A 12,665-nucleotide genomic window follows, 5' to 3' on the forward strand; every position below is an offset into this window, starting at 1 on the left:
CGCCCAAGACGCTGCAGGCTGCACCGCACGCTTTTCAAACCACACCGCATGGCGCGGAGAATACACATTTATTCAATGTATTCATTTAGTAATGCTCTGCAGTATACCGAAAATCAGCTCCAGCGGGTGACTGGGCGTCCTGGATTTTTGCCAGTTCATGATAGTTGCCAGTTTCATAATGCATTTCATATGTAGCACTTCATGCCCCGTTTATGCCATTTCTAGGCGCTGCACATCTCAGCAGCAATTATCTTGTTACAATTCCAAAATGGCAGCAAAGCAGCAAATGGTCTCACACAGTCCTACTCAAAGTACGGCACAGGAGCCCTATGCAGCTCTCCTGACCTTTGCTTGCAGCCCCCAGCAGAACCACTGCACTGGGCTGCTGTTCACTTGACCAAGTAATACCATTCAGAAAGATGTGCAATAAACAGGCCAGTATTTATTTACACTAACTGGAGTAACAAGCATTGGCATAGCCAATAGGTCTCGCTTGTGGGACCTTATAAGTATTTAGTTACAAGGATATTGTGCTGCAAAACAAAATACTTATAAGGTCCCACAAGCGAGACCTATTGGCTATGCCAATGCTTGTTTTGTACAGGCATCCTTGGTTGTTGGAGATCAGTAGGTCTAAGAAAGGAAGTTCCTTGTCCGACAGCGATTTGGTGGTGTAGGTATGGATTCAGGCTGTTAATCCAGTCATTGAATCTTTGACAGCTCTCTTCAGTTATTTTCCAGAAGATGAGAATATCATCAATGTAACGTTTCCTTGTAAGGATGTTATTCTGAAAGGTGTGTGACAGATGTGCTGTGATTCAAAGTGTGCCATGTATAAGTAGGCCAGACTTGGCGCAAAGGTACTTCCCATGGACGTACCTTGTATTTGATGGTATAGCTTTGTCTTGTACATAAAGAAATTGTTCTTTAGGGCTAGGGTGATACAGTCCATGATGAAATCCACTGGGGTATTTGATGGAACCCCCGTTGTCAGAAGTAGTTTTCTACCACTTCGATTGTTACGTCTTGGGGGATATTCTTGTAAAGGGCTTCCACATCCAGGATCATCAGGAAGTTAATTTCTTCTGTATTTGTTGTATTTTTAATGAGGTTGATTACATCCTTCGTGTCTTTTAGGTAGGATGGGGCGGTTTGAGCCAGACGACGTAAAAAGAAGTCACAAAATTGGCTTAGGGGTTCCAGCAGGGAACCAATACCTGAGACAATCGGGCGTCCTGGTGGTGGATATGTGTCCTAGTGTATCTTGGGTAACACGAAGTACGAGGGATTGGGAGATGTGTTCACAAGAAACAGCCTCCTGTTTATGATAGTGATCCATTCTTGTGTTTCTGCCTCATTCACTGTGATTCTTATCTGTGTTAGCAATGAATCAGTGGGGTCAGCTTCCAGCTTTTAGTAGTATCTCGCATTGGCCAGTTGTCGCAGACATTATTGGTCATAATCACAGGTATTCATGACAACGGTCTCCTCCTTTGTCTGCTGGTTTTAGAACAATCGTCTCGTCTTCCCTGAGAGCGGATAGTGCCCCCCTAAGTCTGTGTGGTAAGTTTTATAAGGTCTTCTAGGTTCTAATCCATTAACTTCCTTCAGTAAATCTTTCTCAAAAGTGAGAATTTCACTGGGAACCATGGCAGCCGTGGGGGTCAATTTCGATGGTGTTCTGAATCCTGTGTCTTCTTTTTCAGGGCTTACTCGCTCTTAGAAGTAGGACCTAAGTCGCATTTTCCTGAAGAGTTGGGTGTAATTCCCTAGTTAGTTTAAATTAGTCCTCTTTTGGAGTTGGTACAAAACCTAGGCCCTTTTGGAGTACAGTTAGTAGGTCATTAGAGTGTGTTCAGTCAGAGATATATACAATCATTTTTTTTGGTTGTCTGGCTCCTGGTTTGTCTTTGAGTCTCTGCATCCTGCCACTGGACTGGTTTCGTGTTGCCTCTTTTTCCTCTGCCTTTGCACCTGCCTCTGTTCCAAAAAGTAGGGGGGGGGGGAGGAGTCAGATGTTGGAAGAAAAGTTGGAATCCGTGTTGAGGTCCATGGTAGCCCAGGTACCACATGGGTGCGGGATTCGCGAATGGAGGGTTGTGGTATCCGTACATTGTTGGTGGAGGAAGTAGGCCTTGTCGACCGCCACTGTTGCCCCAGCTGACGTTGCTCGATTTGCAGTGGGAGGAGCGTTTGGACCTGAATGAAGTTGCTGAGTCCTCTACAGAAGATGCATCGCTTCCAGGCGGTTGGTAGGCTTCTTTAGTATAAGGATATACTTTCTCCTTATCGAATCTTCTGATATCCTTCTGTAATTTCTGTATTTTTTGTTGCATCAGGTAGTCCTTGTGCTCATTTATCTCAGCATTTATTTCCGCCAAGTGTGTTCTGTATGCGGTAATGCTGATCCCCGTCTTGAATCCGTTTTCTGCTATACTGATTTTAATGATTAAAGCATCTGATAGGCATTTGGCAGTGCTGATGATTAGGTTCAGCCAATCCTGGGTACATTTCCAGGCTATCTGGCGCCATCTGCATCTGAAAATTAGATCTTCAGGGAAGATGCAAGGGCCGTGGTTACTAGTAATCCATTAGGTGCCAAGTTGTTTCTAAGGTATTCTGTCATCACTGCTCCGTATAGTGCTATGTTCACCTGTTTCTTAAGGGAGGAAATGGAATTCCAATCCCCACTACCGATGGGTGCCATGTTGCCCTCTGGATTGAGTAGTTAAGGGGTCTCCAAAATCTCTGCTACAATGTCTATCCCAAAGCTGAGTCCAAGATTCTCGTCCATGGTGAGTGTGTTGTGTGACTATGTATCTCAAGGTGGTAGGAAAAGAGAAAAAAGAGGGAAAGGTGTATGAGACAAAGGCGTTCAATACATAAAGATAGAGTAGTCCCTCGGCTGAGCCGTCATACTAATATCTGTCAAATGAGGAAGGGGGCGGTGGGACTAGGAGCGGATAAAGGTCCAGTACCCGTGCTCCACAAAATTATATCAATCCCAAAAGTGGGGTTACTGTTCCTAATAAGAAACAAATAGTGTCTGTCGAGAGAAGAAAGAGGAGAGATTATCTAGGTACTATGCTAATCAAAAAGAGACAGTCAACAAGTTAGTCTCTTTTTGCCCTCACACATCCCAAGGGATGTCATGCTTCATCATTGGATGGTGCTCCTCGTTGGGCTGGAGCTGCACTGCCCTAAGGGTCCCCCGAAGGGTCACTTTAGTGGAGATCTTTTTGTTTCGCCGTCAAACAGCAAAATAAAAAGATCTCCGCTCCGGCTCGTTTCACTAATTAATTCAACTTAAATCACCCTCGGAATGTGACGATGTCCCTACCTTCTTCCCAGTTCTGTTGTTTTATCCCTCCCTATAGAGGTCTCTGTAATTTAGTGAAAAGCAAATAAAACATACTGAAGTGAAAATCATCTCTCATTGGATTTTAATATCACAATCTGGTATAGCTTCAATAGCAGTCACATACAGGTGCCGCCGCACCTTCACCCACCTCCGGACCCCCCTCTGCCACCACCAACCCTCCAGACGTGAGAACACCCAAACCCCTGAGCAGCATCCTCCTCAACATACGCTCCCTACACAGATATGCAGTAGAAATCTGAGACCTCCTTAACACCCTCTCACCCGACATCGCCTTCCTCACAGATATCTGGACCAACGTCAGCTCCGCACCAGACATCGCAACCGCCTTCCTCAACGGATTCAAGATCCAGTGGAAGGACCGCCCCAACCACCCTGGAGGCGGAATCGCCATCGTACACAAAATCTCCCTCAGACTCACCACATCCTGCACTAACGACTCCTCGTCCCCTATGGAACACCTCCAATTTCAGATCCAGATGAAACCCAGAATGAGGCTATGCACAACTCTCGCCTACAGACCTCCCGGACCACACGCCACAATCATCACCACCAACACAGACCTCATCATGCCCCATTGCCTCGCATCCACGTACTACGTATTCCTCAGAGACCTGAATTTCCCCCTCGACAACCCCAACTCCTCCGCCCTTCTGGACAACCTCACCAACATCTAACTGAGACAGTTCATCATCACCCCCACATTCAGGTCACTCGACCCCACCTTCGTTGGAGGACACAACATCCACTTCAGCCACACCACACACCCTCTCTGGATGAACCACCACTATGTCCACCGCACACAAACCCACAGCTCGCTCCCGCGCAGGAACTGGAACAAGATAACCGAGGGGTACCTCAACTCTGCCCTCAACCGTGCCCCCCCCCCCACCAAAACCAACGCCAACTCTTGGGGGGCCACGCACTCGACAGATGGATCACAGACTGCACAAACACACTTGTCCCCCTCTAACACACCGCACCACGAAAGCCACCTGGTCACTACTGACCTCTGACAATCCAAGCGCACTTGCTGAGTACTCGAGAAAGCCCGGAGGAACAGCAAAACCCACTAAGCACGCTCTGCCGACAAGACCACCATGACACAACACCACCAACTCATCAGAACCACAAAGAAGAAATTCATCCAGAAGAGAATCCTCACCAACTCCCGCAACTCTAAGGAACTCTTCAGCATCATACAATTCACCAGACCCCCAGCGAGTCCTCGGATGTCCCTCCCTCCAGGTACCTCTGAGGCAAGCTCAGCTCCTATGTCCATCTCAAGATAAGGACTCTCTACGACAACTTCGATGAGCAGAACCTAATTACCCACTTAACTCCAACCAGCAACGCAACACAGTCTACCATCACCGCCTGGACCCCTGTCACCACAGAAGACACAGCCAAGATCATGATAAGTATACACTCAGGGGCCCCCACCGACCACTGCCTGCCACACATCTTCGACAGAGCCGCCTCTGCCATAGCATCTGAACTACGACATACCGTCAACTGCTCCCTTGAAACAGGCGCATTATCCAACGGCTAGAAAAGCGCATAAGTCAAGCCCCTCCTCAAGAAGCCCACCGCACACCCGGTGGACCTCAAGAACTACAGACCCATCTCTCTCCTCCCCACGCTCCACGCTACCAAAGTCACAGAGAAGATAGTCAACAACCAGCTCATCACCTTTATAGAAGCCAACTCGTTCGTCGACTCCTTCCAATCCAGATTCCAATGCAACCACAGCACAGAGACCGCCCTCCTAGCTGCCACGGACGACATCTACTGCCTCCTCCACCAGTGCCACAGAGCTGCCCTCATCCTTCTAGACCTCTCAGCGGCCTTCAACACCATCTCCCACCGCACACTAACCGCCAGACTCCACGACGTCGGCATACGAGGAACTGCCCTTGACTGGATCTGCTCTTTCCTCACCGGCCGAACCCAAAGAACCAGACTCCCGCCCTTCCTCTCCGAAACCACAGAGATCAGCTGTGAAGTACCCCAAGCATCCTCACTCAGCCCCACGCTCTACAACATCCACATGGCCTCGCCACCAGTGTCAGAAAACAAAGACTCAGCATAGTATCTTACGCCGACAGAACACCCAGCTCATCCTCTCCCTCACCAATGAATCCAACATCACCAGACACAGCTTCCAGGAAGGAATGAAAGAAGTCACCTCCTGGATGAGCAACAGCTGCCTAAAGCTCAACTCAGAGATCCTCGTCCTCGAACCCACCCGCTCCGCATGGGACAACACCTGATAGCCCACCACCCTCAGCAACCCCCCCAACCCACACTCCACGCTTGCAAACACTGCATCATATTTGACTTCTCCCTCACCATGAACCGACAGATCAACGCAGTATCTTCCACGTGCTTCAATACCCTCTGCAAGACTTTCAAATGGATCCCCCCCCCGAATCCAGAAAGATCGTCACCCACGCACTCATAACCAGCAGACTGGACTACGCGAACCCCATATACGCCAGACTAAACAAATCTCTACTCCTCAAACTCCAGACCATCCAGATCGCCGCTGCCAGACTGGCCCTCTGCATCCCACGACAACTCCACATCACTCAGCACCTACGAGAACTCCACTGGCTCCCAGTCGAAAAGAAAGCGACTTTCAAGCTCCTCACCCACGGCTAAAAATCCCTCCACAACATCAGACTCCAATACCTCAACGAAAGACTCACCTTCAACGCACCCAAGAGAAGCCTTCGCCGATCTTGCCCTGGCCGAAATTTCACGCATCCGCAGAGCCAGAGCAGGCAATCCTTCTCCTACATCGCAGCCAAGAACTGAAAGGAACTCCCTCGCCCCCCAGCATAAGACGAACCCACACGCTGCAAGCATTCAGGAAGAGCCTCAAGGCCTGGCTCTTCGGTTAGGATGGAGCTGCTCGTACCCCCACACCCCTCCTCCTATGCCTGGAGACTCTCACAGGTGAGTAGAGCGCTTCATAAATCCCCGATTGATCGTTACAAAAGCTATATATACACAACAAGATACTACCAAAAGCATGCAGAGGTGACTCCTATATTTGACTTCTTATACCATGGCTAAAAATGTGAGTTGTTCCAAATATAAAATGTAACAGATTGAGAATGCACAGCTACTGATGCTGTAAACTACACTCCTTGTGTTGTGTCTACGTCATGTAAGTAACAAACATACACTTGTCCATTCTTTTATGCTATAAGCAATCTTTTAATAAAACTTGAACATTTTAATTGTGAACGGAGCTCACTGATACACTTTGCTAGAAGCTTGAAAATGTCAGGATTCTACAGAAAGAACGACTGTGTTTTTTAACAAAGGCAAAGCCTGTTTCTTCCTGAACCGCTATTCTTGAATACATAGTTTAGTTCTTATTCGTTTTACTACAAAGTTCATGCTTGCTCCAATATTTCCCTTATTGTTTAGAGTAACATTTCCCTGTTTGAATATAAAACATTGTTTTCATAACTGCGCCAAAATAAACATACATACTAAAAATACAAAAAAATACCAGTAATATTTTGCCAACTCATCCATACCCCTTGATGGCAATACACAATCACGTAAAAGTAACGTGCTAAGTATAATTTATATATCAACGTTCGTACCTCAGCTAAGGCTAGAAAATATACAGTCGTGCAAGTTAGGAAAAAAGTTGTCTTGCATATTTGTGAACCGCAATAATTTAGTCAGGAGCAACTGACTATTCTGCATCACTGCTTTTAGGGAAGTGCATGTTTAAGTTGGTTAAAGAGATCAAACTCGCTTCACCGAACAGCAAAAGATGTATGGAAATGTATCAGAGCCGTACTGTGATGTGAAATACACACCTCTCAGCTGCAGCAATCCTAACAAACGAGATATGTCACTCTGCACAGGTTGAGATGTGAGGAAAACATCACATAATGAGATATTTAATTCCAGTAACACTATAATTATGGTATTTCGTGAAATCGAAAAATGAAACCTTCCCTTATGTACGTCACGGAAGGTTGGCAAACATTAGATGGCAATGCCCTTGTAATGCCAGTGTACACTATACTGATTATTCCGTGGCTTATTTTTCATGACTCGAGCCTCTCAATTTTCCCAACCCCCACTCACCCATCACCAGTCAGCAACATACCTTTCTCGCGCACTACGAAGCACTGTTTGACCGGCCCCACCTCGCTGAAGAGCTGTTCAAGCTTCTCACCGCTGGCAGAATTTGGCAAGCCACGTACAAACAAAGTTAGGCCAGCCATAGTAAAGAAAAAGAGAATATTCCCTCATCCATATAATACACGCGAGTCTAATACACGGGAGCAGCCATCTTGGAAAGGCGGAAGTGCGGACGCCACCATTTTGGAAAAGGCGGAAGTGAAAGAAATTCAATCAATTGAAAGGTAGACAGCACAGTTGCCATTTTAGATTGGTGAGAGGCGTGATAAGGAAAGATAGGCTGCATTATACACAGAAGTGGTCGGATATCGTATTTTGCCTGTAATTATATTAAAAATACGAAGAAGCAGAAATTAGGCACGTTTTTTACGTCAAGGGTCTGGTTATTAGTAACTCGTTTTCTCACATTTTTGTAGAAAATGTTCTGATATTCTTCCCTTGCGTTCCGAAAATATATTTTTTTTATAAGGTAGTATATGGGAAATAAGTGTCGGATCTCATTTCACAGAGAAATAAATGTTTTTCGAGTTCTGGAAAGTTATCTACCAAGGCTGATGCGCATACATTTCGTGCAAGTATATTTAGTATGTCCAGTCCTGCCAAGCGTCACGCAACAGGTGTGACGCTCAGGCATTCACCGCACTGAAATGCAATGTCACGCATTTTGTACCTGCTCCAGGCTAGCCACCAGCGGCGCCTCTGTCACTATGCTCGTGGCTCTCTCTGCTGCTCCGAGGTGCGCCTACTAAGTTCCGTGTGTCCCTAAACAGTTAACCAGAATGCGGCAATGGTGCGGCTGTGGCGCCAGCACGGTTGATGACACAGCGGGGGGCGGGCTGCCTGCCCTCTCAGTCCGTAATTAGAGAGCCAATCACCGACCGTCATGTCACCAGGGGGCCGGGATTTTAAACCGGATGTGTGGCGGTGAGTGCCGTCACGTCCGGACCAGGAACAGGAAGTTAAAGCGGCGGGGGAATCAATCTGCGAGTGCAGGCTGCCTGCCTGCTGCTCACAGAGCCTCTCTAATGATGGCAGGCCGGCCGCCATTATGTCCACGAACGGCCAATGGGGCTCTGCGGCGACACAGAGTAAGTCACGCACTGTTTCTTCTTGTATTCCCACTCTAATTTACTTTTGGTAATACGTAATTCAGCCTGCGTACAGTTACATACTACAGCAGCTCTGCATGTAGTCTGCACAAACAAGTTGAATTCAGCTGCGAAAGTAAAGTCTGTCTTGATTGGAACTTACGGTTTAAAGGTCACATACACATGCCCTCAATGCCTAATTATCGCACACATCAAGCCGAACGTGCCTCTGAGGGAGTGTACCTTAAGGTCATTTTCACAGGTCCGGTCCGGCAGGCAGTTTGGTCTTGTGGCAGCAGTGGCTCCTTTATTTGTCTGACCTTAGCCCGGTTAATGTCCTGATGCGCAGTGTTGTCCAACTGCATGTTGAGCAGTTTACAAGCGCTAACTCGTCCCGAAGGTATTCGGTCTCCAGCCGTTATCAGGGTCTTGTTTGCGGGGGCAGACTCTTACTCCCCAGCACCACCATGGTCACAGGTGTACCGGAGAGAGATTGAGGGCCTTGGAGTGCCAATCCGGGATGGCTAGGGTCTCTTTGTTGCCACGTCTTCCCTCCTGGGGCCCAGGGCGGCATCCTCTAATTTATGGATACCCCATCGGCTCACTTTTAAGTCAGGATACTGCTGGATGGGACCCGCCGGCCGGGAGCTTTGATTTCTGCTCCTCACTACATCAGCTCATGTCCACGCCCTCCTCTCTGTTTGTACATGCCTAACTATAGGTTTGGGTGTGTTCATGTGTGCGATAATTTGTGAATATGTGCATACAAGTGTGTATCTATATATATGTACGTGGTGAGCCCTAAGCAAGGTGTGCACTAAAGCGGAGCCCGATAAGAGAACTCCAGTCATCTAAATCTGATACTCACCAGAAAGGTCAGTGACAAAATCCGTCACGGGGAGCGGTTTACTGGTGGAAACAGGGAAGGGCATACAAGGGTGGACACTGCCTCCCCCCTGGGCTGGGAACCAGCGTAGGCATGTTTAAATGAGTATTCAACACTCAATCACTGCCTGTGTACCCTGCACAGGCATGTAAGTGTGTTGATTAACAAAGACAAATGACCTATTGTTACCTTACACCCCCATTTCATGGCCCTCTTCAGATACGGGATTGCAACAACATCACATTGGGATCAGCATCTTATAGTATCATGGCACTCGAGAAGGGTGAGGTTGGGACACTGGGTCCAGTATTCACCATTCTGAGTATTCTTCACAAAGGACGTTTGTTTCACTAGGACTTAAGCATTAATGATAAGTGAGGCAAAGGCGTTCATTAACTCTTGCTCATGCATTGTCCCAGGTGAGGGTTCAAGCCAGCCTGCCAGTAGCTGCCAAGTTTTCAGATTGCTATATGTGACATTCATAATTTCATTGTAATTATAAGTTAGCCACTGCAATCGTTTGCACCAGTTTAAGATCTTCTTACAGTTTCTTGATCTAATTTCTGACATTTTTGTGTTTCCCTCGTCTAAATTGCTTGATTTTATACTCGCAAGAAAATGTCACTCATACTCGTTGAAATGTCACTCATAATTACATTGAAATTTTGAAAATGTCACACATAGCAATCTGAAACCTTGGCAGCTGTGTGTCACTATCCCAGGTCAGACAGGCTGCATAGCTGCCAAGGTTTCAGATTGCTATGTGTGACATTTTCATAAATCCAGTGTAAATATGAGTGATATTTCAACGACTATGAGTGACACTCGCCAGCAAGTTTACTTAACTGAATAAATGATACAAATAACCAAGTGTTAACTGTATCCAATCCTGGTGTGGAGCGCATTTACAACCTGTCTGTGCATTAGCTTGTACTGTGCACAACATGAAAATAGCCTAGCGTTTAGAGTTTGAGTCTCTGCCTCGAGCATGGACTCACCAATGCTACAAAGTGTGCTGATGTCCTATTCAGTGGCTATCCTTCAATATGTGAATGACCCATCATGACTATCTGAATGTATCCACGTCACATGATTATCAAATTATTGTCAACTTATTATAAACTTATCGTCTTACCATCATTCAGGTATGCATGTCAATTGCCTGCTGATGAAACCCTGGATATCTTCAGAGGCAGTAGATTGGGCTCTCATAACTAACTAGTTCTGGTCTTGCGCTTTGGGTTTTCCATTGCAGGCAGCGACTTTGGTGTGCAAGGCTGGCTGTAGGCCGGCAGGCTCAGGCCGCAAGCCACCGTTGGACGGGGCAATTCGGTTGGCCTGCCCGAGAGATGAGGCGTGGACTCCGATGGGGCAGGGTTAGAGATGGGAACGGCATATACCCCATCATTGCCTGAGCAGCCATGGATGGACTTGGGGTGGGACACTCCTACCTTGGTCAAACCACAAAAGGTTTGTGAGGTCGCTCCTCGTGTGCTCTGGGGAGCCTGAGAAATCCCTAATGGATTTCAAAATTTCAGAACCTCCGCATAGAGCTGGGAGCTCACTCAGAGCAGGGCTGGCAAAAATGTCCAAGCCAGCCCTGCTTCTTCCCTTCTTTTGCTCTCTATCTTTCCATCCATCCATTCTCTGTCTCTTCCCTCTCTCTTCTGATCGTTTATGTCTCTCTCTAGCCACACACACACTCCCGCCCTCCCTCTCACTTTGATCTGTTTTCCCTCTCAGCTCTCTCCCCCTCTTTCCCTCTGTCTCCAAAAGCCCCTGCTGCCTGAGCTGCCGTTAACCTCGAGGATCTAGAGACCGGCACCAGGACTGTCAGAGCCTGCCCTGACATAGACGTTCCCTTTATGTGGGTGGCGTCATTGTAATCGTCCTTTAAGTGTCAGATTTAGTAACAAACAGCATTTCCTAGGCATTCCTGCTAGGTTAGGGTAAGTCAGAGCGAAAGTTAAAAAAAAAAATCGAACAACTTTAATACAGCTTAAAAAGTTATTTTGACATTCAAGAAAAATTAAAAAGTTGAATGTTGAAATGGTACTTAACAGAGCAGTATATAACTGTGCACATCTATTTTAAAAAAACACACACACATCCTCGTACATTTTACCCCATTATTCACCTCTCATATTTCAGCGAGGAGACCGTGAAGGGGAAAGGACCCTTGCTACTTATCAGCGCCGGAGCATCTCTTTGCAGCAACTGTTCGCCGGACCCGCTCCGCGGGTCCCGTTTCACCCTTGACTGTCTGGGGCTGTGGAGGCTCAAACGGGGCTGCGAGCGCAAGAGCAGGGACTCCAGTGTCCAGGAGCCCCTGCGAGGTCAACAGCCGTCACCTGACCCGCTCTCCCCGGAAGCGCCGCCCACACAGCGCGGGACTGTGATAAATCAGCCCCCCTCCTTCCAGCAGGTGGGAAACATATTTCAGCGAGGAGACCGTGAAGGGGAAAGGACCCTTGCTACTTATCAGCGCCGGAGCATCTCTTTGCAGCAACTGTTCGCCGGACCCACTCCGCGGGTCCCGCTTCACCCATGACTGTCTGGGGCTGTGGAGGCTCAAACGGGGCTGCGAGCGCAAGAGCAGGGACTCCAGTGTCCAGGAGCCCCTGCGAGGTCAACAGCCGTCACCTGACCCGCTCTCCCCGGAAGCGCCTCCCACACAGCATCAGCACCTAAGCAGCCCGCTACCCGTGCACGCGGGACGCGCGCGGACGAAGTACGGAGCAAAGCCCGGGCAAAGGGCGGGCCGTTTGAGGCCGTTAGAGAACAGTAGAGACCGGACCGGGCCACCCCCCTTGGCTCCTTCATTGTATTTCCATTCCTTGTCCTGTTCCCATTAGCCCTTGACGAACCCTAGGTACAGGTACAATGTCTGTGCGTGAATGTAGAACCAGGGCAGCTAAAGGGAAGAAGCTGAATGGGACTCTTGATGATTTTATAACTAGGACTAATACTGCTATTGATGTGGAAATCAATAAAATGCAGCAGAGAGTCTCTATGGAACTTGATGCAGCTAGAAGAATATCCCAGGAGCTGTCCTTGGCGAGGAAATCATCCTTAGGTCATTTTGCCTCAGCCAAAACTCCCGAGCGTCGGGTAGGCCCTGTTCCTATTCTGACGC

At 47.8% G+C, this 12,665-nt stretch overlaps 1 protein-coding gene across 1 annotated transcript in view; it reads right to left on the reverse strand.

Moving 5' to 3' along the window:
• Window positions 1–7,750, reverse strand: part of RBM28 (RNA binding motif protein 28) — a 168,825-nt gene extending 161,075 nt beyond the window's left edge. The window contains exon 1 of the mRNA XM_078677774.1: window positions 7,521–7,750. Coding sequence (XP_078533900.1) covers window positions 7,521–7,638 — 118 coding nt within the window. The 5' untranslated portion in view covers window positions 7,639–7,750. The remainder of the gene's footprint in view (window positions 1–7,520) is intronic.
• Window positions 7,751–12,665: the final 4,915 nt, after the last annotated feature.

This window comes from Lissotriton helveticus, chromosome 1_1, assembly GCF_964261635.1.
Source record: "Lissotriton helveticus chromosome 1_1, aLisHel1.1, whole genome shotgun sequence".
Lineage (NCBI taxonomy): Eukaryota > Metazoa > Chordata > Amphibia > Caudata > Salamandridae > Lissotriton > Lissotriton helveticus.